Here is a 25,070-nt window from a genome sequence, read left to right as displayed (position 1 = left end):
GTTAATGATACAATAATAACAATTATGAGTTGGTCGTTTCTCAATACCAAGTACGCCAAGTTCGGACTTACGAACTTGGCAGTTCGGACTTAGCAAGTTCGACCTGGGAGTACAGTCTCTCCAGGACGGGAGGACGCAGGACAGTCATTCTGCAATAGGGCAAAAGTCTTTTATTTACAGGAAAAAGTCCACATGTTGAATATTGTCAGCTCCCAGGAGATTAACAAGGGAATTTTTTTTAACCTGGACAAAGAAATGATGAATGAATCTCTTGAAACGTGAAATATTCAACATGTGGATTACTACCTCTAATTTGACCATTTTGTGTTTTTGTGCAGCTCCTATACCCAACTGAGTTTGTCCATGGACAGTGGACACTGTTCAACCTCTTTGTTTTTGGTGAAAACAACCATTTGTTCCATCATGTTGCAGTTCAAGACACTGAGTCTCTGTCCTCTGTTCCATCAGTCTGTTCTGATTTATAACAGATTAAGTCCAGTTTCTGTCCTGTGTCCTGATCCAACTGTGAGCTCTGTGACACAGACATTCATCCTCAGCTATCCAGTGAATGAAGAGTCTGGAGCCGTCACGCTCTTAAGACACGAGTCTGTAGTTTGCTGCAAGTCGTTGTTTCAGACTGACTTTAGTCTTTGTACAGTTACATCTGTGTGAGAGAATGATCCAGAAAGTAGAACTTCTGTAGACGATGTTCAGTTTGTATGATGGTGCAGGAAATTCAGGTTGGACTACTTTGTTTATCTGTACACTGCAAAGACAATGTCCCAGCATCCAATGGAACTGTAACTGGATTCTAGAGAACATTTACTCTGCAGTGTCCAACAAATCTGTCTGGATGTTTATACGACGCCCTCCTCCTGAGGAGAAAAATTCACTGTTTATAGAGCAACATGCTGAACATTTGTAAAGACTCACAGAGTGCAGCTCAGTCAGTCGGTTCACAGTCAATGAACATTTCAGTGAATATGCTGCTGCCCCACCTCTCTACAATTTGTAAAATATGTTACAGAGAAGGCCCTACATGAGCCCCGGGTAATATTGGAAACAGTCCGACACATACATAAACATTAATTGATAAAATCTGCTGGCTTTGATTTAATTCCACCTTTTGTGTGTCTAATTTTGTGTTCTTTAACAGTATCCATGGTTCTCTTCCATGTGCTGTGAAACAAATTCCACTGGATTTCTGTATGTTCCTCACGTTCCCTCTGACGGTCTGAGGAACTCCCTAGTTTTGCTGCTCGTTCAAGTCAAAGTCAACTTTATTGGTGATTTACACCGTGTGCACAGGACATATGGAGGGATTGAAATAATGTTTCTCACAGTCCCACAGTGTGTGCAAAAAATACAAAGGTTAAAAACAATAAAGATAAAACAGAACAAGTGTTTAAAATATTAAATAAATAAATAAAATACAGGGGCCGCTGCTTTTCATGAACAGTCTTTCAGAGAGTCTAAGAAGTCCCAAAGTTTGCAACACAGTGTGTCCTGTGACCTCCCACAATACTATTTTACACACAATGAAATAAAATAAAGAGTATAAAACATACCAGTTCGATGTTTTCTGCATATTCTTCTTCTGCCTGTAACAAAACATTAAGAATGAAAAAACACAGTAATCAACAATTGAATGATTATTATCATATGTTACAGAGAAGGCCCCACATGAGCCCCGGGTAATATTGGATACAGTCCTACACAGAAATAAATATTAATTGATAAATCATGTGCACAATAATGTTTCTCACAGTCCCACAGTGTGTGCAAAAAAAAGGAAAGTTAAAAACAATAACCATGCAGCAATAAAGATAAAACAGGACAAGTGTTTTAAATAAATAAATAAATAAATAAATACAGGGGCCGCTGCTTTTCATAAACAGTCTTCAAGAGAGTCTAAGAAGTCACAAAGTTTGCAACACAGTGTGTCCTGTGACCTCCCACAATACTATTTTACACACAGTGAAATAGAATAAAGAGTATAAAACATACCAGTTCGATGTTTACTGCATATTCTCTTCTGTCTGTAACAAAACATTAAGAATGAAAAAACACAGTAATAAACAAATGATGATTATTATCACTCAAAAACATGATTTCAGTTTTTATTGTCTGAATGCAAATCATACCTCTGCTTAGATTTTTTTTCTTCCTTTTGAAACAGCACAATACTAATGCTGCCATTACTAAAAAAAGCACAACCACCCCAACAATGATTCCAGTTATTGTCCTGTCTCGATGTTGTTCTCCACACTCAGCATCAGTTGAAACTGTTCCTGGTTTTATCAGCTGAAGATTCGCTGATTCACATCTGGAATGACAGCAGGACATTTTTACAGGAACATCTGTAGGACAGCATGAAGTCACTGCTGGAGGAATTCAGGTGTCTGATGTGAAGCTTCACTCACTGTGTGTGTGGCTGACAGGATGGAAATGTTCCATCTGAATACGTTCCATCAGTGCAGTCAGAGCACACAGTGTCTGTCAATGCTGTTCCTGTAGAAATACAAATAATATCCATTGAAACGAGTTCATCTTCGACATTCTGAAGGGATCAAAGTGTTATATGACATCAGGACTTTTCATCACACCTGTCTGATTCCCTCTCAGTGGATTAAAATAAAAAAATCTGTTCCACAGTTCACCAAAAATGAAAAAGTACAATGAGATGTTCTAGTTCTTTTCTCAGAAGTTCAGATCAAACTGGGATTTTGATTGGCTGTGAAGGAGAACTCATGAACAAACTGAACACTAAAAGTGTCCAAATGTCATTAGTTTCGGTTTTTCACGCAAATAGCATCCTGACATAGGTGTTGGGCCCATCAGCAGCAGCCCAACACCTATGTCAGGATGCTATTTGTTGACTTCAGCTCAGCTTTTAACACCATCATCCCAGACAAGCTGGCGCTGAAGCTACACGCGGTGGGTCTGCCTGCGTCACTGTGCCACTGGATTAGAGACTTTCTCACCAACAGGCCTCAGGTGGTGAGAATAGGGAACGCAACATCATCCCCTCTGGTCCTCAGCACGGGCACGCCACAGGGTTGTGTGCTCAGCCCAGCCCTCTTCACCCTGTTCACACATGACTGTGCTGCCATCCACCCCACGAACACAGTCGTGAAGTTCGCGGACGACACTACAGTAGTGGGTCTCATCTCAGACAACAACGAGACCCACTACAGAGAGGAGATTCACCAGCTCACCCAGTGGTGTTCAGCCAACAACCTGGTTTTGAACACAGGGAAGACCAAGGAGGTCATTGTGGACTTTAGGAGGTCCAGGAAGACGGATCACGCCCCCCTCCTCATGGACGGAGAAGTGGTGGAGCGTGTGGACAACATCAAGTTCCTGGGCCTCCACATCACATCTGACCTCTCCTGGTCCATGAACACCTCCCGCCTGGTGAAGAAGTCACAACAAAGGCTTTTCTTCCTCAGGAAACTGAAACGGGCTGGACTTTCCTCTCGGCTGAACTTTTACAGGGCCACGATCGAGAGTATCCTCTGCCTCAGTGTGACAGTGTGGTATGGCAGCTGCACGGCACAGGAGAGGAAACAACTGGCACGGGTGGTAAAAACTGCACAAGGCATTGTGGGCTGCCCCCTTCCTGACCTGGACTCTATATATGCAGGCCAGGTCAAGAAGAGGGCAAGATCCATTGCCACGGACCCCAGCCACCCGGGCCACAGACTGTTTGTACCGCTTCCATCAGGAAAGCAGTACAGGAACATACGAACAACCACCAACAGACTAAGGGACAGCTTCTTCCCCAGAGCTGTCAGAGCAATCACCCCCTGCAGCACCTCACACACACCTCACCACCCCGCAGCAACACCCACACCCCCCCCCCCCATTTTATGTATATTGTATATACGTTTTAAATGCTGACTTTTTATGCCCTGTGAGTTTATTTTATCTTATTTGTGAGTTTATTTTATCTTAGTTGTGAGTTCATTTTATTTTATCTTATTTTATTATCTTTTCTTTCTACACGGGGGTTGCAATGCAAATTTCATTGACATGTCCATACTCAATGACAATAAAAGCAATCTTGAAATATTCAAGCAGTGAAGTTTGTGCTGACGTGTTGATGCCAATTAATGATTCAAATGACAAGAACTTACATGAATTCCATTTCAACACTTTTAAACTTTTGGCCAATGTAACATCCATTTTGTCTGGTTGAAGGCAGTAATTACATGAAAATGAGGAATTTCCTTCATGAAAAGTGTTTTTTTCCACAAAAAAATCCAAATTATCCTGACAGAAGGAGGAAGGTTCCTCTGCTTTTCTGGCCCACTTGATCAGTGCAGCTCCTTTAGTTTACCCCCATGGATCAATCAGTCCAGAGATCAGATTTCAGATGTGGAGGGCTGACAAAACACAGAACTTTTCTAGACTTTGCTCCAGAAGTGACTGCCTGACCTGTGCTGCAGCTGTTCAGCAGAATGTGGGGGTCACTTATGGCCTTTCAGGTCAAAGCAGTGACTGCAGAGAGGTTCTATTCTGTGATTGTGTTGGAAAACAAACACAGAGGTCTCATCACAACTGCTGATATGAAGCCTTCATTGAGCCAGTGAACGCATGCTTTACAGTGGCACAAACTCCAAGATTGCAAAAAAACATCACTTAAAATTTCAGATATTGAAAATTTTATTGGATGAAACCTTGTGGAGCTTTCAGACACGTATCATGCTCTTCATCAGCTGGTGGAGTTTGCTCAGTTGTCCTAGAGATGGTTCAGTTGTTGTCATATAATCTAAGCATGGACTTTCAGCCATGTGACAGGTGAGCAGCAGACGACTGGAGGATCATGATGAACTGTTTTTATATTGTTCAAAGTGATTTACAACAAAGAAATCACATGTAGCAAGAACTTCACATAAAAAAGACTGAATGAACATAAAACAGGGACAGAAAACTAATGTAAAATAAGATGAAGATGAAGAATAAAACCTACTTGGTAAGAAAATACCAGTTTTTTAAAGAAGTGCAGCAGTGTGTCAACATGAGGCAAAGCACCAAAGTTTCAGACCTGTATCAGGAAGTCAAAGTGAAGAGAGAAGTTTTTATTTTTCTTTTGAAAATATTCAGTGAGCTGCTTCCCTGATATCTGTAGGTTGTGTGTTCCAGAGCTTTGGGGCGTAATGGACAAAGGCTGCATCCCAATTTTCTTTGACTGTTGCTGGAAACCTCCAATAAAGCAGCAGCAGATGATCAGTGTTCTTGAAGGCAAATAATAAACCAGGGACTTTTAGCTGGTGCTAACTGACACTTTCACTGGTCAAAATGACAAAAGTCAGCAGTGGCAGCTTATTTTAGATGCTGCTGCTTCATGCTAATTCAGTGAGTAACTTGACTTTGAACAGGCCAAAATAACACGTGTTGGTTTGTGTCTGTACTCAGCCAAAGACTGTGTGGGAGAAACCTCACCTCACCATCAGGAGTCAGAGTCTCCGTCAATCTTTCCTTAACACACAAACATTTCTATGATTTAAGATTATAATCTAATATTTTTGAATCAGGGCCCTCAGTATTTCCATCAAGTAACTGGTGAAAAATGACATTTTTCAGATTAAGTAGAAGAAATCCACATTTAGGTAAAAAAGTATCAGATTGAATGTGATAGTGGCACTAATTTACAGTCGACCTTGTGCTACGGATCTTTTGTCAAATCAGACCAGTTCATGTGAACAGACTTTTAGAGCTGGAACAGCACAGTGAAGAGTTCACAGCAAGAGAGGCACGAGACTTTATACAAAGAAAACAACTGCTGCCCATAAACACACCTGTAGTGTCCGTTAGCTCAGGTCAGAACAGCTGCTCCTGTCATTATTCTCTGTGTGAAGCCACCGGCTGAGTGCCACATAAGTGTGGATGAAAACAAACTTTATGCAGCAAAGCTTGGAGCATTTGAGGAAGAGACCCACAGGTCAGACAAATGAACAGTTTCAGTGTTTCTTGTCACTTAAGGATGTAATTATCATTGTCTTTGCTTTTCACTTGGGGGCCTTGTTTCACTCTGCCTCTGCAAAGTGACTCGCTGAGATTCTGCTCTCACTCATGTGTTCCATCACCATCACTGCAGAAATGACACTTACACAGTATGTTTAAAGCATCCTGCACACACAAACCCATCCCTTTCCACACGATTATTCACAAGCAATTTTTACTGAATAAAACCAACGTAAAAGCCACGACGGAGCACCTCAATCTATGAAAATGATGAGTTTGTTACTTTCCATGCACTGCACATTATCACTCATCAGCCTCAGTGGTTTTACTCAGTCAGTCAGTCTGTCCATCAGCCCAAATTTCCACCATTAACAGTTACAGCTGACTGGATGGTTTAACTGATTTGCATTCAGCTATGACTTTTTCTCCAGATTCATTCTGGTGCTTCTCTTCTGCTGTCTAGTGACCAGAGATCACCGTTCACAGCTTTAATGAGCGAGTCGTCACTACAGTCAGTTTCTCTCAACTTTGGTTCTCATTGAAAACTTAAGCTACACCTATAATCTTAAAGTCAGCATGAGAAAACCAACCGTTTTGGTGGATGTATTGTCCTAGTTGACACCTTGTGTGTTCATGAGCTGCCATGCAGACGTCCTCTGTGCGTTCCAGACAGTAGAATCCCTCCAGTGGTTCACAAACTGTATCTGATGTTGTTGTACATGCCGTCTTTATTTTAAAACCAGAACCTGTCAACACACACAGAGGAGACATCGACAGACAGGAAGCTTTGATTCTGGTTGGTCTACAAGAGAGCAATTTAGTTTCTCCAATTTATGAATTCATGGGGAGACGTCTGCATAAATGTACATAACAGCCAGTGGCACTGTGGCAGGAAAAAGGAGACATGGAGACACAGAGAGTACCGGTGACTTCTGCAAGTTGAGTTCTATCAATACTGCAAGTCCCACGGATAAAAACTTGATTGTTTTTTCAAACTGATGAAAATACAGAGTTCACAGAAGTTTCAGCTGATTTTAACAGCTAATGCTGGGTTTGGGCAGAATATACCATGCAAAGATTGAAATATGTCCACTTTTAGACATTTGGGAAAACCGTTTCCACCGTGTGCTTTCCTGTGTGTTTCTCTCCACTCTGTTGCTGATGATGTGGATACATCAGAGAAATGCAGTAATGATATCAGAGCAAAAACAGTCATTATTATGGACGAGTCCTCCTCCTCCTGCACGCTCTGCCCAGGTGCCCAAACTGAACAGAGTATTTCCAGTAAGCAAGAACGTCTCTGACATGGACAAAGTTTTCGAGTACTGTGCAGTGAACTCTTCAACATGTGTCTCTGCATCTTCACAGTAACAACACTCTTCAACAGTTTTCTCAGTTCTTCGTCAGCACTAACAGAGGGACTTGCAGTAAGAACACGACTTGCTGCATTTCAATCTCACCTTAGTCATAACTTTGAACTATTAGTTAGGAAATATTAACAGAAGTCTACCTGCATCACAGCTTGTACAGGCAAAACACTGCATCAGTCCAGTCGGCCGATTCATGTAGCTTCCCTCAGAGCAGGGCAGACAGGAAGTACTTCTGAACTCTGTGCAGTGTGTTTTAACTCGACTTCCTGTTCAAAACAAAACCAACAATTTAATTTAGTACCATATAATGTTTCTATTACATGAAAACATAGAATCCTGAGAGTAAAGCTCATGTTGGGATCTGGACAAAGTGTCATGTTCTGCTGTCGACTACAGTGTCATTTTAACTGCTACAAACAGATGAAGACAAAGATAAAAAACAAACATCTTTACATAAATATATAAATTTCAGTTTGTTGTTTTACTGTTGAAAAACTCATTCAGCTCCATCACTGATACATTTCACTTGTGGACATAAACTCCAGCCATGGCAGTCAGACTGAGTCCACTGATGTGCACACAAGTGGTTGATTCTGTCAGCACTGCTGCCACCTGGCAGGACACCAACAGACTCCATGTGTAACTACCAAAGTGAAACATGCCTTCAATATTCAACTAGATCTTACCAGGAAGACACATGGAACAGCATTCATTTCCAACCTGGTACTCTGATCGATGACAAGTCAGGGTTTGTCCTCTGAAGACATTCATCACAAGTATCTGAAGAGGAAGAAAGAGTTTGTTGTCTGACCTCTGCAGGTGAGTCACAGTATGAAGGAACACGAGAGTGAACGAGGTCTCATTTGTGTCATGTGACAGCTATCAGAGTCATAAGAGTGAAGTCATTGTGTGGGCTGGCACATAAATGCAGAGAGTTGAAATCTTTGTAACGTTCATGTGATGCAGCCTCACCTCCAGGTTGTCGACAGGTGAGTCTGCATTTGTACAGGTGGAGGTACACCACTGTTTCTCTATATGGAATATATTTTCTCTCCTCTCATCATGTGTGTTGTGTTCATAGACGCTGGTGGATGCTGCCTACATTCACACATTTTCATTTTTTTAAACACAACCCTCACCCCCATCATCCTCCCACTGGAGGGCAGCTCCCCACCTAGTTTACACCTTCCCACCAGTGTTCTATTTGAAAACAGCTCCATCTTAACTTTGACCACATCTGCTCTCGACTCCTACGGAGGATAAAGACTAAAGAAAAAGGGCTGAACAAAGAACAGTTGGTGAGGAGCAGCAACGTGATGTGTGAATAAAAGCTTGATGTAATAACAAATGATTTACCAGCAATGGTGCAGCTGTCACAGATTTTCCTCCAAACATCATTTTATACTGCTGGATCACAGTTTTAATGGGCTGAAGACGTCGTCTCACTGAGAGTTGTGATGAAGTGAAATGTAAATGAGGACACCACCTGGAACCTACAGGAAAACACATCCATGAAGAGACGACAAGAAACGGTTTACTTTCAGCTTTCTGCAGTGATCAGACATCTTAAACATCACACAAATGAGAAACCTGGTTAACACAGCTGGATTTGTGCTGTACACCTGATTTTACATTTAAACTAAAGGACAATTGCTTTACAGCAGCTTGAGCTTTTGTTTTCAAGCTCTTAGATCGACTTTGGATGTTGCACAATATCTGTCACAGTCTGCCTGATCCTTACCTGCTGCCACTCTCTCTCTCATCTGCACACCTACTCAGCCAGCACACACCTGAGACTAATCAGTGCCATACTTAAGCGGCTCCCTCACACTCACTCTTCGCCAGATTGTTGGAAGCCCTGATGCAAGACTCTCCAGTGATCTCTCTCCGACAGATATCCTGTTACTGACCCTGCCTGCCTTCGACCTTGCCTGCTCTCCAATCCCCTGATATAGACTCCTGCTTTGTGACCCTGACTACGACTTTCGCCTTGCCCTCTCTGGACCAGAGTATCAGTGAACTCACGTGCTTCTCTGTCCAGTCAGCGCTGCACTTGGATCCTGGTTTCCCCGCTACAATAACTGGACTTTACTGCTCTGCTTAAAGTTCAAACAAAATGAAAATAAATGAAACTCAACCAAATAAAACATACAATAGGTCAAAGTGGCTAAAAACCAGCTTCAACACTAAATGCTGCTGAGTATTAACTATGTATTAATGTCATAACATCTCATTCACAGGGGCTTTTTCTGCAGATCCAGTACTTTTACTTCTTACACTACATTTGCTGATCACACTTCTATACTTTTACTGAAACCTGCAGTAACTGTTTTTTGTAACTTCAGAGATGATTTTAGATTTTCTGTGATCGTCGATTTTTAGGAAGATACTCTTGGATTTTTGCTCCTTGGACTGCCGGCAGGGTTGTAAACATGACTCGACTTCCCTGCAGACTTTCAAATGACTTCTATGACTGTAGATAAATTCTCTAATGGACTCTCATAACTGAAAGAACAACAAGGGCTGACAGTGGCCTCTCTCATCTGCTTGGGTCCACAGTCCAACACTGGAGTGACTCATTGAATCACAAACAGTCCAGAGGTTCCACTCAGGACAACTTCAGTGTGGAACAAAGTCTTGACAGCGTGTCTAGAAAGATGCATTTGTATGTGGAGGTTTGCATGTGGGTCTGAGTGTTTGTGTGTGTGTGTGTGTGTGTGTTTGTGGTTTCTGAAAGGAGAACAAATAACATGTCAGAAGAATATAATGCAGAGAAGTAAAGAACAGCTTGCTGTAAAGGATTCACTGCCGTGTACAGCAGTGACACAAAGTGGAACTATGAGACACAATGATGCCACATAAAATAAGAGCTTGTTTATCAAAGAAGGCAGAATTCAACTACAAAATTCCAGCTGTATGCCTTACACTCATCACTCAGTATTTGGGTAAACTAGAATTCAGCCAAAGCAGACAGCGTGTAACGTGCTTTGATTAAATATGAACAGTCTTCGGTGTGAACTGTTGTTAAAAACAGAACTACATTTTCCAAATAATGTTTATTTTTGCTTACAATTCATGGATATAAAGTGGATTCATTCTGCGAGTTATGTGCAGGACGACTGTCTCAGGTATATCTAAAGGTATCCGTTAAATAACAGTGTGGTAGAACTTGTCAATCACAAAGCAGCTACGCCCTAAAGCAAACTCTGCTTCATCTATTTTACTCTGAATAACAATTTACAAATGAACATCAAGCTGAAATGAAGAAGACTTGACACTAACAACTGAGACCATAAACTCATTACAAAACTGTTTCCTGAGGTAATGAATCAAGTGAGAAGCAGGGTCGTTTTCCCATAGGTTTCCATACAATCAGGGTTAAGGCACTTCACTTCACTTTTCACACCAAGGAAACTATAAAATAAGGAAGGGTCCTCACATTACGGGGCCACACACACTGAAAGCTCTCGGTTCAGTTAGCATGGAGGTGAATGGGCCGACCGCTCCTTCATCTCCCCTCTCAGTTTCACAGGTTTTCAGTCTGGGTGATGGAGGCACTGCTATTTTGGTGTGTTGATATTAAGCTAATGTTTCGTGCCTTTTTAAGGTGCATTTAATTTGATTTGTATGTTAATTATTTATCTGCACGAAAGTTCATGCTATACTAGATGTTTAAGGGACTGGAGCGTCTTGTGATTGATGTTAGTAACAGACAAACATTTGCAAGTTAGCTCAACTGTGATGATACTGATACAACTACGATGCAGTCTGAGTCTGTTCTGGACCAAAAGAAAAGGAAGAGAGAAGGAATGAAGAATACAGACAATATTTATTTATCCTAAACTCAACATTTTCAAGGTACACTTGCTAATTTTTCTCAACCTGCCAGGCTGAGTATCTGAATTTGACTCACCATGGACCCTGTAAAGTATGCCTCTCACCATCTTTGGAAACTATTTGGACACCAACAGCAAATGAATGAATGCACACTTTTAGAAAGTCAGTCAGTAGCTATTCTCTGTGTTCTTTCAGTAACTAGAAGCCTTTCTTCATTAAAGGTCATATGATGTAGGTTTGCTGGGTTTTAGTGTGCTTCTCCAGGCATCTCCCATAGGCTTCAATAGAACTGGCACCAAGCAGGGCAGCACCAACACTGGTTATGATGTAAGGACCCTTCCGTCTTTTATAATTAACTTGGTTCATTCAGTCATTGAACACATCATTTGTTCACATTAGAGCATTAGTGACAAGTGATAAGATGAGCAGCATAAATGTGGATCATCACAGCAAAAAGAAAGTATAACTGCAGATAGTTAATTACTTCCATTTTCTGTTGAAGAGCTGACATTTGAACTCATGAGAGACTGACTTTGAGGACCTCACAGGCCAGTTATCTACAAAGGATCCAAAGAGCAACACGGTATGTAACTGTGAGAAACAGCTCTCTGTATCCTCTAAAATAATCACAGAGTTGAATCAACACCTCTAAACGACACATCTGAACATTATAACCTTCATGCAGGCAAGATTTATTACCAGTGTACATATATCTGGTATCTCAAATACCGTCGCGGCCGATTAAAAAAAAAAAACAATTTATAGCTTTTTTTTTTCTTTTTTTTTTTTTTTAATTAAATTGTGACAGCCCCGGTCCAAAAATGTGCGTCGGCCCACCGGGCATTACGCCCGATGGCCTGCCCATGCTTGGGCTGGATAATGTGAAAACACACCAATTCACTTTGCTGACAGGGCTTGTACACGAAGTAAATATACTCAAATCCCAAGCTTAAATCGAAGATTTACACACGTGCAAAAAAAAACAAAAACAGTTACCCTGCAAAAAGGGTAAGCACACATTAAGCCTGCCCTGACCGCACGACTGGGCCCGACCTATTGGTAAGTTAAGCGATTTGAATGGGGGAAACAAGCCGAACCAAAAAATAAGACAAACAAATGAAAAATAAAGAAATTAAAAAGTGTGCTACCGGCACACTTGCCGAGGCGGACTGACAGAACAACACCCTAAAGAAACAAATGAAAACAACAAAAAAAACTGTCCAACGGCAAGAGCAGCGAGTGGACCACTGATGTCCTTCGGAGGAACAAACACCACCAGTCAACAAATTATTAACAAGATTAAAATCCATACTAATTTCGGCTACGTCTTAAAAACTACATAACTAAAACTTTAAAATATCTGGTACGTCGATCTATGTCAACATCGACTACCAGCCGCCTTCAACCCAGCAGGGATCGAAACAGGTCTGAAATACATGGACACAGTAATTACAACACATATTCAAACTAAACAATATAAGGCAAATTAAAAACGGAAATCAAAGCCTACCACTTACTCAGGCACACCTGCTTTGCATACCAGCGCGGAATGAGGTGTGTACCCGCCTACCACACTGGTCCACCCTGAACACCTGTTGGCGCCTGCGTTCTTCTTCTTCTTCTTCTTCTTCTTCTTCTTCTTCTTCTTCTTCTTCTTCTTCTTCTTCTTCTTCTTCTTCTTCTTCTTCTTCTTCTTCTTCTGTTTTTTTTCTGGCGGTTGGCAACTAACTGTTAGGTGCATTACCGCCACCTTCTGGACTGGAGTATGGAGCAGGATAGTACGGTGGCCCTGAAGTGCAAAACGCTAACGCAAAAGAGAAAACACGAACGCAAAAAAGAAAACACAAACGCAAAAGAGAAAACACACGCAAAAGAGGAAACACGAACGCAAATGAGAAAACACGAACGCAAAAGAGGAAACACGAACGCAAATGAGAAAACACGAACGCAAATGAGAAAACACGAACGCAAAAAAGAAAACACGAACGCAAATGGGAAAACACGAACGCAAAAAAGAAAACACGAACGCAAATGAGAAAACACGAACGCAAAAAAGAAAACACAAACGCAAAAGAGAAAACACAAACACAAATGAGAAAACACGAACGCAAAAGAGGAAACACGAACGCAAATGAGAAAACACAACAACATTAACTCTAACGGAAGAGGTAGGTACCTTCGGGTGGCATGACTTGACGCTGATTGGACGACGTCACTGCCCGTCTCTTTACCAGGAAGTAAACCTACCTCAACGCATCGGTTTCAAAACATGAGCGCGATTGGTGATTCAGACTTAGTTGGTATTATCAAAGAGTACTTTGATGCCGGGCATACATATGACGTCATACTAGATATGCTGTCAACTTTTCACAACATTAAAATAAGTTTGCGTACACTGAAGAGTCGTTTAAAGGAAGCTGGATTGTTCAGGAGACGTCGTCCAGTCAGCGTCAAGTCATGCCACCCGAAGGTACCTACCTCTTCCGTTAGAGTTACTGTTGTTGTGTTTTCTCATTTGCGTTCGTGTTTTCTCTTTTGCGTTCGTGTTTCCTCTTTTGCGTTCGTGTTTTCTCATTTGTGTTCGTGTTTCCTCTTTTGTGTTCGTGTTTTTTCATTTGCGTTCGTGTTTCCTCTTTTGCGTTCGTGTTTTCTCATTTGTGTTTGTGTTTTCTCTTTTGCGTTTGTGTTTTCTTTTTTGCGTTCGTGTTTCCTCTTTTGCGTTTGTGTTTTCTCATTTGTGTTCGTGTTTTCTCTTTTGCGTTTGTGTTTTCTTTTTTGCGTTCGTGTTTTCTCTTTTGCGTTAGCGTTTTGCACTTCAGGGCCACCGTAGGATAGCTTGTAACTCTACATCAGATCCTAATAATAACCAGGGTTCTAAATTAACTTTTTTGATCACCAGCCAATGTGGCTGGTGACCTTCTAAAGTTACCAGCCAATCAGAATTTCCACTAGGCAAATTTTTTCCCGGTGAAAATAAGAGAGATTATGAGTGCCACTGAATGCATTTGATCATTTTATTTACATTGTTGGCATGAAAAATGCACGGAAAGTACAACACATGAAACAAAATATACACAGAAAGTGCAAACATTTAATTTATACAAACAAAAAATGCTGTCATATTTATTATTTTCTAAAAGACATTTTTCCAGTATTTAGTATCATCACATTCCTAATAAAATGTATTTTTCTTTTCAACTTAAAGTGTTTCTGCTTTCCTTCTTTAATAAGAAATATATATAAGTAACAGCCATGACTTAAACACTTGCAAAAAAATTGCATTGGTAATAAATTGAATTATGTATGTACAACTAGAAAACACAAATAGTGCAGCAGTCAGTATTGCAGACTCCTTAGGCTCTCCTGATGACTTCGGGCACTCTCATGGTCCTTTACTGCCTCGACTTTAAAATTATTAGTCCCCACCACAAAATTATTCGTCTTGTTTTTTTCTTTCGTGTACAGGCGGCAATCCTTACAAAACATGACGGCATTTTCGTGATCAAACACAAGCCATTCACAACCTGTCAGCCATTTAGCGTTAAACTTTCTTTTCTTCGTTTCGCACGCTTTGTCGACATTCTCATCCCCTGCCTCCTTCCTCTTCTCGCCCCCAGACGTCTGTCCCAACCACGCATTTAGTTTAACTTTACTTTTTACTTTTAGCTAGCTCAGTCTCCTTTTTTACAGTTTATACGCCGTCGTTCATTCTTCTACTTCTTCTTTGTGTTTGCGTTTCCGTGGTTTCTCGCGCCGGTTGCGCTACAGACTGTAGTGTGCCTGCGCACAGCCAATGGGCGTCTTGGACGTCATCACGTAGCATTACGACAGTGTTCATGGGAAATGTAGGACGGACTGTCCGGGGGACAAATGACCAAGAACTGTAGAACGGCTCTGACTGACATGATTGCCTAATGCATTACCGGCCAAATTGGCTAGTAAGTTTTTATTTACACCCGCCAATATGAATTTTAACCCGCATTTGGCGGGTTGGCGGGTGTTAATTTAGAACCCTGATAATAACCCCCGTGCTCTGTAAAAACCTGAATATAGCCCTGTATCCAACATCTCCTGAATCCCTCCTTAATAGCTCTGTCACACTCAGTGTTAGTTGATTTGGACTGCTGTTTTGAGTGTTCGTCTCCGCTGTCGGTACCTTGGACAATGTAAGAATACATGCTCCACTGTTTCCTGTAATCCACAGTATTCACAGGTCCCTGTAGCATGTTTCTTTATGACGTATAGTGGACTGTTCAGGCCAGTATGACCTATCTCATCCTGGATATATTCTTCTTTTCTGCTCCTATGACTTTCTCTCATTTCTCCAACTTTCCTTTGTATACCATAGAGGTGTCTTCCCCTACTCCCTCTGTCCCATCGTTCCTGCCGTTTCTTTTTTATTTTTGATTTGATTATACATTTCATCTCAGACTTACTTTATTTTACAAGCATATTTATTTCTCTCTTCCGTGATGCATTCTTAGCATATTTATCTGCCAGTTCATTTCCTTCTAATCCAATATGTGCTGGAACCCAAATTAACTGAATTTCTACCCCTATCCCCCTGATTCTGTGTGTCACTTGGCCTATCTCAAGTATGATGTCTAGCCTGGTATTTGAACGGTAATGTCTAATACTTTCTAATGCACTGCTCGAATCTGATCCTATTAAGACTTTCTGTGGTCTGACCTCCTCTATCCAATTCAGTGCAAGCAGAAAAGCCAATAACTCCCCTGTGTACACTGCTAAGTCATCACTAATTCTTTTCCTTGTCATTGTATCTAAATCTGGTATTACAAAAGCTATTCCTACCTTATTATTCTGTGACTTGGATGCATCCGTGTATACTTTAACAAACTGTGAGTAATTTCTATTTATGAACTTGAAAATGTATGCAATTTTTCCTTTTTGGTCACTTCTTCCATTGTCCACGGTGGCAGGACGGAGAGAGGAACAGTTTGGCCTATAGTTTTGTTTGCTATCCCAACTTCCTTAACCCGCTTCTCAATCGTCCATCCAAAACTCCTCGCCTGTCCTTTTCCTTTCTCTTGGCATGGTTTGATCATATTCTGACCCGGATGATTTTCCTCATGTCCTCTTACGTTTGCCCAACAGTTTAAATGAAATCTGTTCTCTTCTCAATTCCAATGCCATCTCACCCATCTCCACTTGAAGTGCTACTCCTGGAGTTGTTTTCATGGCACCACAGTTTTTTCAGCATTGTATTTGATGCTGATTCATACACTATACATCCGTAATCAACAACTGAACGAATTAAACCCACATATAATGATTTCAAAGATGCTCTGTTTGCTCTAACAATGTTTAATATCTTTTTACACTTTTCAGCTATTTTCTCAATATGTATTTTCCATGTAATCTTCTTGTCAAAACAAATCCCCAAGTGTAGCCCCGGCTAATTTAAGTTACTCTTTAATGTTCAAATAACTATGTCTTGAAAACTAATATGTCATGTAAGTCCTGCTCCATATTAATATGTGTTAATGTTATTAATGTGGTTATTTGAATACAAGTGTTATACTACAGCTTTAAGTTGGTTGGTTGTAGTGTACTTTGCTTGCATGTGGCCTATGCTGACTACAACCTACGCTGTTTCATTTTAATGTTTGTGATTCGTTGCTTGTTAGTGATGTTACATTTCAAGTTGTGTGATTGGTGGTGGAGCTGGGGGGGTGGGATCTTTGGACGGGAGGAACGAGGAGTACGACGGCGGGAGAGTATACGGAGAGAGAGACGAAATAAAAAGTTTAAAAAACTATTACTTAAGACTTTTCCTTTGGGCTGATTAACCCAGTCAGCCAGCAATCGTCGGTGCAGGAGTCCTTTCACCACAAGTGGAAGTGAGGAGTGAGACCAACTGGAGACGTGTCTGTGTGGAGACGGATTAGCAGCGGCTAGCTGCACTTTTAGCCTATCGCGGAGGAAGACGATTTCTGCCGCCGAGGGTCCTCCACGGTTCATTGCCTGCCTGCCTGCATCTCATGTTGGCGCTGAGGCGCAAATTCTGAGATTTATTAGGACACAAACTAAGACACTGTGAGTACTTACCTTCTGTTTCTGCATTCGAAGTGTGCGGATTTCCACTATACTCGGCCGCCCCGCTCCCCAGCTTCGATCAGGCCTGCAACGTGGGGTTTGTTCACGTTTTGTTTTCTTTTCGTTGCCGGCTTGTACGAGTGTGTGTGTGAGTGTGTTCGCGTGTGTGGCTGGGCCCAGATAAAAAAGGTGTTAACAGCGGTTAAATACAACACCATATTACTGGTTTAGTAAGAGCTTTGAAGGTTATTTCAGGTCAGTGCAAATATATGTTGTTCCTCTCTTTTCTTGATTTTGTTGTTGTTGTTAATAAAACTAAGTCAATTCCATTGGAAGCCTACTTGTCAAGTGATCCTTCTCTAGCGAAATAAAAATGACATTGTTATGTGGTTGAAAGAGTTCATGATAGAGGGTTAACTAACTCATTTGGGAATTAAAAGTTATGAACCTAGGGCGCTGCCTAAGGTAAGGGGTACAGAAAGCGCTACACAAGTATTTAAAGCAATCTACTATGTCTAGATCTTGTCCATATAGTTGAAGACTGATTTGGTTTTGTGTTTTCTTTTTAGGAAAGAGAACTGCCTTTGTCTTTGTAACTGAGAACCTAAAGCCCCACTCCAAAGCCCAAGCCTCTTCCTTCCCTGCAATTTCCTAGCGTTGAATGCCAAGTTCCATCCCTGTAAGAAAGAGTCTCTTATTTACGGCTGGCTGGCTTATTGATGTGCAATCACAAGTGCGCGTCTGTCAGAACGCAGTCCACTTGTTCCCCCAAGACTCAAGAATGAAGGTTGATGATCTGTTTATGGTGCTTTATTTACAGAACGTCACCCTTACAACAGGTGGTTGTGCATGCGTATATAGGTGAGCGTGTGTGTGGTTTTCTCTCTGGACGCACATCAACTCACAACGGGGTGATGAACAACATGCAGCATCATACGTACTTCGTCCACTCGGTGCAAACTACTCCTTCCGAGTCTCTACTTCTGTCTCTACTCTACTACACAACTTGACCGGGCGCGGCCGCGCCCCTAGTGGTCGGAGACTGCACATCACCTGCCCTGCCACACAGTCTTCAGAACAGCCGCCCCCAAATTTGCTTCCACAAATTTGCAGCATTCAATCTATCACTGCTCATCCTCTTCTGGTACAGCAGGGAGTCTGATGAGACGGCTCACTGGTCGAACATAGGTGCGGTCCTTAACTTTAATCTCTGCTGTGCGAATCAGACCATCCGCGCCAGGAAACAACTTGGTGATTTTTCCCACAGGCCACGATGCTCTGGGCAGTTGAGGGTCGACGATCATCACAACAATGTCCAGCTGAAGAGGGGGTGTGTTTGCCTGCCACTTGGACCGGGTTTGTAGTGTGGGCAGATAGTGGCGCAGGAACTGGGCCCAGAAGCGATCAGACAACACTTGACAGGCCCTCCACTGGCGACGACTGAGCAATTCTGAGTCGTGGTACACTGCCTGTGGTAATGAGGGGTCTGGCCGCCCGTCAACCTGTCGGATGAGCATCTTGGTTACCGGATGTCTCGGGTCAAGGAGTATGGGGTGGATCACATCATCCTCCAGATCCTGACAGCGCCGTAGCCGACCGCCTACGCGGATCAGCTGGAGGGAGGCATCGTATTCTGGAGCAAGTGTGTTTAAGCAGCTGGAGGAAGGCACTTGTTTCCCAGCTGCCAGGCACTGGACTTCTTCAGGGAAGCTGTCTCTTTGAGCAGACCGCAGAATACTGAGTTCTGCCTCTTTGACCTCCTCTGCTGTAGGAATCCCATTAGCATCCGGAGCTGCTTTATGAAGGCATCTTGCAGTCGCCTTCACCAGTTCACTGAAGGTGCTAAACTGCTGGGGGTCAGGCAATGAATCGTCGGTGCCTGTTACTGTGGCAACTAGGCAGGTTGTGGGCTTTCGTAGCTCCTCAGCGCTGTCTTCACTTGTTGCGACTGGGTGCACTGGCCATTGATCGGGTGGCAGCCACAGGAACGGGGGTCCATGGGTCCAACGATTCTCACCCGTAAGCTCGTGCAGCGATTTCCCGCGGGTGAGGTCGTCTGCTGGGTTCTCGGAAGTGTCAACATAGCGCCAGGCCTGGCTGTCAGTTAACTCTTGAATTTCTGCAATGCGGGTTCCTGCAAACACTTTAAAGCGGCAGGAGTCCGACTGGATCCAGGCAAGAACTGTTGTCGAGTCTGTCCACATAACCACTCTGGATATATCCAGTGTGAGCTCTCGGGTTAACAGGTTCGCTAGCTGAGCGCCAGTTAGTGCAGCACACAGCTCCAACCGTGGCATGGAAAGCTGACGCTTGGGGGCCACTCTGGACCGGGCTGTCAGGAGTGCCACCTCCACATGTCCCTCTGCATCTTCCGTGCGCAGATATCCCACACTGCCATACGCCCACTGAGATGCATCGCAGAAGATGTGGACCTCCCGCTTATTGGATGCCTGGTCCATGACTGGGCTCACGTAGCAACGTGGCAGTCTGATGTTGTCCAGATACTGTAGCTCACTCTCCCAGTCTTGCCACGCTCTGAGCAACTCACCAGGCAGTACGGGGTCGTCCCACCCCCGCTTCTTGTCCCATAGCTGCTGAACAAGCACTTTGGCTCTCGTCGTGTATGGCATGAGGAACCCTATGGGGTCATATTGGCTGGCCAGTACTTTATAAATGTTCCTCATGGTGGGAGGGGAGCTCTCCAACATGCGCGACTTATAGCACAGCGTGTCTGAGTGGCATAACCAACGCAGCCCCAGGGCCGGCTCTTGTGGATCCATGTCTGTGTGATTTAGCAACTGTTCACTACCCTCTGACTTGATCTCCTTGGGAAGGTGACTGATGACATCTGGCCTGTTACTGGCCCACTGTCGCAGTTCGAAGCCTCCCTCCATTAGCAGCCTCCTGAGCTTGTCTGTCACGTCTTTGGCCATATCTGGAGAGGGGAAGCTCTGCAGCCAGTTGTCCACATAAAAGTGCCTGTCAATAGACTCACAAACTGCATCCCCTGGGCAGGTATGGTCATGCACATGCCTCTGTAGAGCGTATATGGCGCAGCATGGTGAACAAGTGGTCCCGAAGGGAAGGACCTGCCACTCATATACACTAGGTTGGGAGTCTCTCTGTAGGTCACGCCAGAGGAAACGTAACAGAGGCCTGTCTTCGGGCAGCAACCTCACCTGGTGAAACATTCCCTTGATGTCGCTGCTGACCGCAATGGAGTGTTCCCTAAACCGCAACAGGACTCCTAGGAGAGATGCACCAAGGTTTGGGCCAGACAACAGCAGCTCATTGAGGTTCTTATCTCTATAGGTGTAGGAACAGTTGAACACAATACGGTTCTTCCCGTTGTGTGTCACTAGGTGGTGAGGGATGAACCACGACTCCTGAGAGGTCTTTACTTGCTCCTGACTGATTTTGCTGGTATAACCTGCTTCCTTCAGCTTCACGATCTCTGCCTGATATGCCTCTGCCTTCACCGCGTCTCTGCTGAGACGCTTCTCTGTGCTACGTAGGCTGGAGAGTACTGCTTCAGGCTGTGCTGTGAGCGTAGGCATGTTACTCACACGCAACAGTGGGGTGGCGTATCTGAGTACTCCCTCTACCTCCACTCTCATAGTCTTTGCCTCCAGAAGGTTCATAGCCTCTTGGTCTCTCCGTGACCTGGTTACCAGCTTCTCGTTTCGGTATGGGAGAGTGTCCAGTTGCCAGAGCTTCTCTACATGTTTAAAGAGTTCAGCTTCGGGGGAAAGGGTGGACACGAACAGACACTGTTGTGGACGGTTGCACTGTTGGAGAGACTTGACTGGCCCTTGCAGTGTCCAGCCGAGCCTGGTCTTAACTGCAGCTGGGCCCCCAGGTGGGCCAAGGCGGACAGGTTCGATAGGCGTAACCAGGTGTGGACAGTCTGAGCCTATCAGGAGGAGTGGATGGGCGTCGGTGAATGGCTGCAGGGGGAGAGTCTTCAGGTGCTTATATCTGCGCTGAAGCCCCTTAATTGGGTAAGTGTGTTCAGCCAGATCTAGTTCACCTGCAGTGAAGGCCCTCTCAACCTTAAATGTCTTTGTTGGCTGACCAGCTGGGGAGATTTTGAATGCCACTGATGAGCCATGTATTGTCCTCAGGTCCTGCCGAACGGTTCTCAGGGTGAGGCTCTCCGGAGTTCCCTGGAGTTGCAGCCTCTGAGCAGCCTCCTGGAGAAGGATCGTCCTCTCCGAGCCATCATCTAGGATGGCATATGTTTCCAGGGTGTAGTCACCATTATGCAGTAGCACTTTACTGACCTTTAAAAGGACCTGATTGCAGCCGGCGCGTCGATCCAGGTACAGAACGTCTGTCGCTGGCTTCACCTCTACACCGAGGCCATTCCCTGCGGCTGGTTCATGCCTGGTTGCACGGAGGTTGACATCATGTAGGGCCTCAAGGTGTTTCCCCTTGCACTTCTTGCATAGGACTTTCAACCGACACTGGGCGGCTTGGTGTCGCCGTCCACAGCGCCAGCAGCAATTATTGGACTTCACCCAGGTTGTCTTTTGCTCCTTGGTTAATTGCTTGAAGTTCAAGCACTGGTCCAAGAAGTGTAGCGTATTGCTGCAGTAAGGGCAGTAGGCTTTGGGCTTGTCTGGGGCCTCTTGGTGGTCTGAAGTTTCAGGTGGACATACTGAAGGTGCTGTGTCGTGTGCAGTACCGTGTAGTACGTTCATGGCCTTTCTAGCAGCTCGTTTATCCCTGTTGCCCTCCTTCTTTGGCCAGTTTCTCCCCTTTTGCACATCCTCTATCTTGTCAAGCCTGTCTCCGCCCTCCTGGATTTCCAGCTCATATTCCAGCCACTCTGCAAAGTCCATCAATGATGGGATTCCAGCCTTCCAGGAATGGAGGTGGCGGCGGAAGGTGGCACGGAGGTCCTGAGGAAGCTTCTTCATCAATCTGGCCACGTGAGACCCACATTTCAACTCTATGTGTCCATCTTCACCCAGTTGCTCCAGCATCCCAACTAGAGCTCTGACTCTCAGCGCAAACCTCCTGAATGCCACAGGGTCTCCGGGTCTAATAGCAGGCTCCTCCATGAGCTCTGCAATCCGTTGTAGAGACAACTGGTGGGGCTGACCATAGTGTTTAATCAGTGCAGTCATGGTGTCGGAGTAGGGGAATAAGGAGTTGCTGTATGAATCAGCTATCAGGAGGGCCTCTTCAAATTTGAGGTGGTCACAAAGCACTTGGTACTTGAACATCTCTGTCGCATCAGCGGGGAGAATATTGTCAAGTGCGAGCTTCAGTCTGGCGAACTCTCTGGGGTCATCCCGGGTGAACTTAGGGATAGACGGTGTCGGACCCCTGTATATCCTCTCGTTACTGATTGGGAGTGGCACTGATAAGGGTAGCCGTCGTGGAGTTTGTGGGGATGCCCTTGACTGTAGTACACTATCATATTGTTCAGCATCTGATAACACGGGTGGGGTTGGCAACAGGCGTGCTTCCAGCTGCTGCAGACGTTCTCTGAGGTTCTCCACTAGATCAGCGGGCTCTGAGGGTGTGGGCTGCGCCCTTGGGGGCTCATGAACAGTACTGACGAAGGTTACTGGTGGGGGAGGCAGCGGCCAATCCTCATCTGGTATAGCGTCCTGTCCCGCAGGCGGGGGATGCAGCTCCCCCTGTGGATGCTGCAATAGATCCCACGGGGATGGTGTCGGTGTCTGCATTGGCCAGCTGTCCTGTCCACTTGACTGGGAAAGACGTGTGCTGCGAGTGTCTCCAGGTAATGTATGCAGCATGGAGCGTGGTGCTGCACTATTCCTGTCCATCTGACGTTTCATGTCACTCACCATCAGCTGCAACCTCCTATTTTCCTCTTGTATTTGCTGCAGCACATTCATCGTAGCAGGTGGGCCTTGATATGGCTGTGGTGTGCTCAAATACACAGGTGGTGCGGCTGCTATGCGACTGGGGGGTGTCTCCATATACTCCATAGGGCGCCGAGTATAATGCAGTCGGCGCTGGGTGAGGGGTGTCGTCTCGGCAAATCCCTCTCTGCTCCAGTCAGTCTCCTCTCTTGCAGCAGACGCATGGGCTGTGTAGCCTGTAGCCTGTGGTAGGGCATAACCTTCATAATCTTCCATCCATCCAGGTTGGCGCACCTGGCGGCGTGGACGTACATCTTCCCTTGGGGGAACATAAGCCATTTGCACTTTGTAGTTGCCTATCCGGCTCGAAGGACCATTTGTAAGAAAGAGTCTCTTATTTACGGCTGGCTGGCTTATTGATGTGCAATCACAAGTGCGCGTCTGTCAGAACGCAGTCCACTTGTTCCCCCAAGACTCAAGAATGAAGGTTGATGATCTGTTTATGGTGCTTTATTTACAGAACGTCACCCTTACAACAGGTGGTTGTGCATGCGTATATAGGTGAGCGTGTGTGTGGTTTTCTCTCTGGACGCACATCAACTCACAACAGGGTGATGAACAACATGCAGCATCATACGTACTTCGTCCACTCGGTGCAAACTACTCCTTCCGAGTCTCTACTTCTGTCTCTACTCTACTACACAACTTGACCGGGCGCGGCCGCGCCCCTAGTGGTCGGAGACTGCACATCACCTGCCCTGCCACACAGTCTTCAGAACAGTCCCCTTTTCCACATAACCCCATCATCTGCAAATAATGAGGTCCCTATGGATCTGTCTGTATTACTGAATATGTCATTTATCATCATTGAAAACAAAACTGGACTTATAATACTGCCCTGAGGGGTTCCATTCTCTACTCTGTATTTGCCACTGTAAGTTTTTCCCACTCTCACTGATATCATCCTGTCTGTTAAAAAATGCTTAATCCACCTGCACATTTTCCCTCTTATCCCCATATGGTACAGTTTGATCAGTAGCCCCTCCCTCCACATCATGTCATAGGCTTTTTCCACATCCAAACACAGCCACTACATTCTCTTTATTTACATCAGCTTTCCTAATTTCATGTTCTAAACACAGAGCAGGATCTACAGCACTCCTTCCTTTCCTGAAACCGCTCTGATAGCATTTTGTCTCTCCCCTCCTTTCGAAATAATAGACTAGCCTTTCGTTAATCATTTTTTCCATAATTTTACCAACATGCGATGTTAGGGCTGTTGCTCTGTAACTCTCTGCCAAACTTGGATCCTTACCTGGTTTACAGATAGGAACAATTATGGACTCTTTCCATTGATCTGGCAATTTCCCATCTTCCCATATCCTATTATATAATTTCAGTAAACTCCCAGAGTTGTCTTTCCAAATTTTTTTTAAGGTATTATTCAGCTCTGTCATTGAAAACTGCAGGTTAATTGTATTTTCATACTCCTCTTCACCCTGTATAGTTTCCATGTTTCTTAATATTGTCCCTTCTCTACCTCTCTTTTCTTCATCACTCAAATTTCCTGTGCTATGTACTTTAACAAAAGTCTTTGCTATTAGTTCTGCTTTTTCCTCATTATTTATGACCATTTTCCGATCACTTTTCATTATTGGGTATTTATACTCTTTCCTATTACCTGACCCCCCACACTCGATCCAATGGACTACTCCTTCCTAGTGACTCACGATATCTCCTCCAATACTCTTTTTGTCTTCCTTATTACTCTCCTCACTACTGCTTGTTGTTTCTTATAAATTATTCAATTCTGAGTAGAAAGATTTTTTTTAAGGCTTTAAAGGATTTGTTTCGAGCCTTTATTGCTTTAGTGCCTTCACTTGTCCACCATGGGACTAATCTTTCCTTTTTATTCCCATTACTTGGGATGGACTCCTTTGCTGTTCCCAGTATACTTTTACACATTTCATTGTTCAGTTCGTTTACTGGTTGGTTT

General features: G+C 44.0%; 2 protein-coding genes across 4 annotated transcripts in view; both read right to left on the bottom strand.

Annotated features, from left to right (window-relative positions):
* LOC143326528 (tumor necrosis factor receptor superfamily member 14-like) overlaps positions 1–25,070 on the bottom strand; it is a 55,455-nt gene that overhangs the window by 10,638 nt on the left and 19,747 nt on the right. The gene's annotated exons all lie outside the window — the stretch shown is intronic.
* The window catches only part of LOC143326529 (tumor necrosis factor receptor superfamily member 5-like), a 61,316-nt gene continuing 36,408 nt past the window's right edge, over positions 163–25,070 (bottom strand). Inside the window, exons 2-10 of one of the 3 annotated variants that reach the window (XM_076740116.1) lie at positions 8,697–8,833; positions 7,826–8,120; positions 7,481–7,606; positions 6,561–6,716; positions 2,424–2,511; positions 2,145–2,326; positions 1,569–1,601; positions 379–875; positions 163–243 (exon numbers count right to left, since the gene is read on the bottom strand). In XM_076740116.1, coding sequence (XP_076596231.1) covers positions 823–875; positions 1,569–1,601; positions 2,145–2,326; positions 2,424–2,511; positions 6,561–6,716; positions 7,481–7,606; positions 7,826–7,850 — 663 coding nt within the window. In that variant the 5' untranslated portion in view covers positions 7,851–8,120; positions 8,697–8,833 and the 3' untranslated portion in view covers positions 163–243; positions 379–822. Of the gene's footprint in view, positions 244–378; positions 876–1,568; positions 1,602–1,885; positions 2,327–2,423; positions 2,512–6,560; positions 6,717–7,480; positions 7,607–7,825; positions 8,121–8,696; positions 8,834–25,070 lie in introns of those variants that run through there. The other 2 variants (XM_076740114.1, XM_076740117.1) reach the window with 2 other exon arrangements.

Source organism: Chaetodon auriga, chromosome 10 (assembly GCF_051107435.1).
Source record: "Chaetodon auriga isolate fChaAug3 chromosome 10, fChaAug3.hap1, whole genome shotgun sequence".
NCBI lineage: Eukaryota > Metazoa > Chordata > Actinopteri > Chaetodontiformes > Chaetodontidae > Chaetodon > Chaetodon auriga.
Note: the sequence above shows the minus strand (reverse complement) of the source record. Positions and strands in the feature narration are given on the sequence as shown.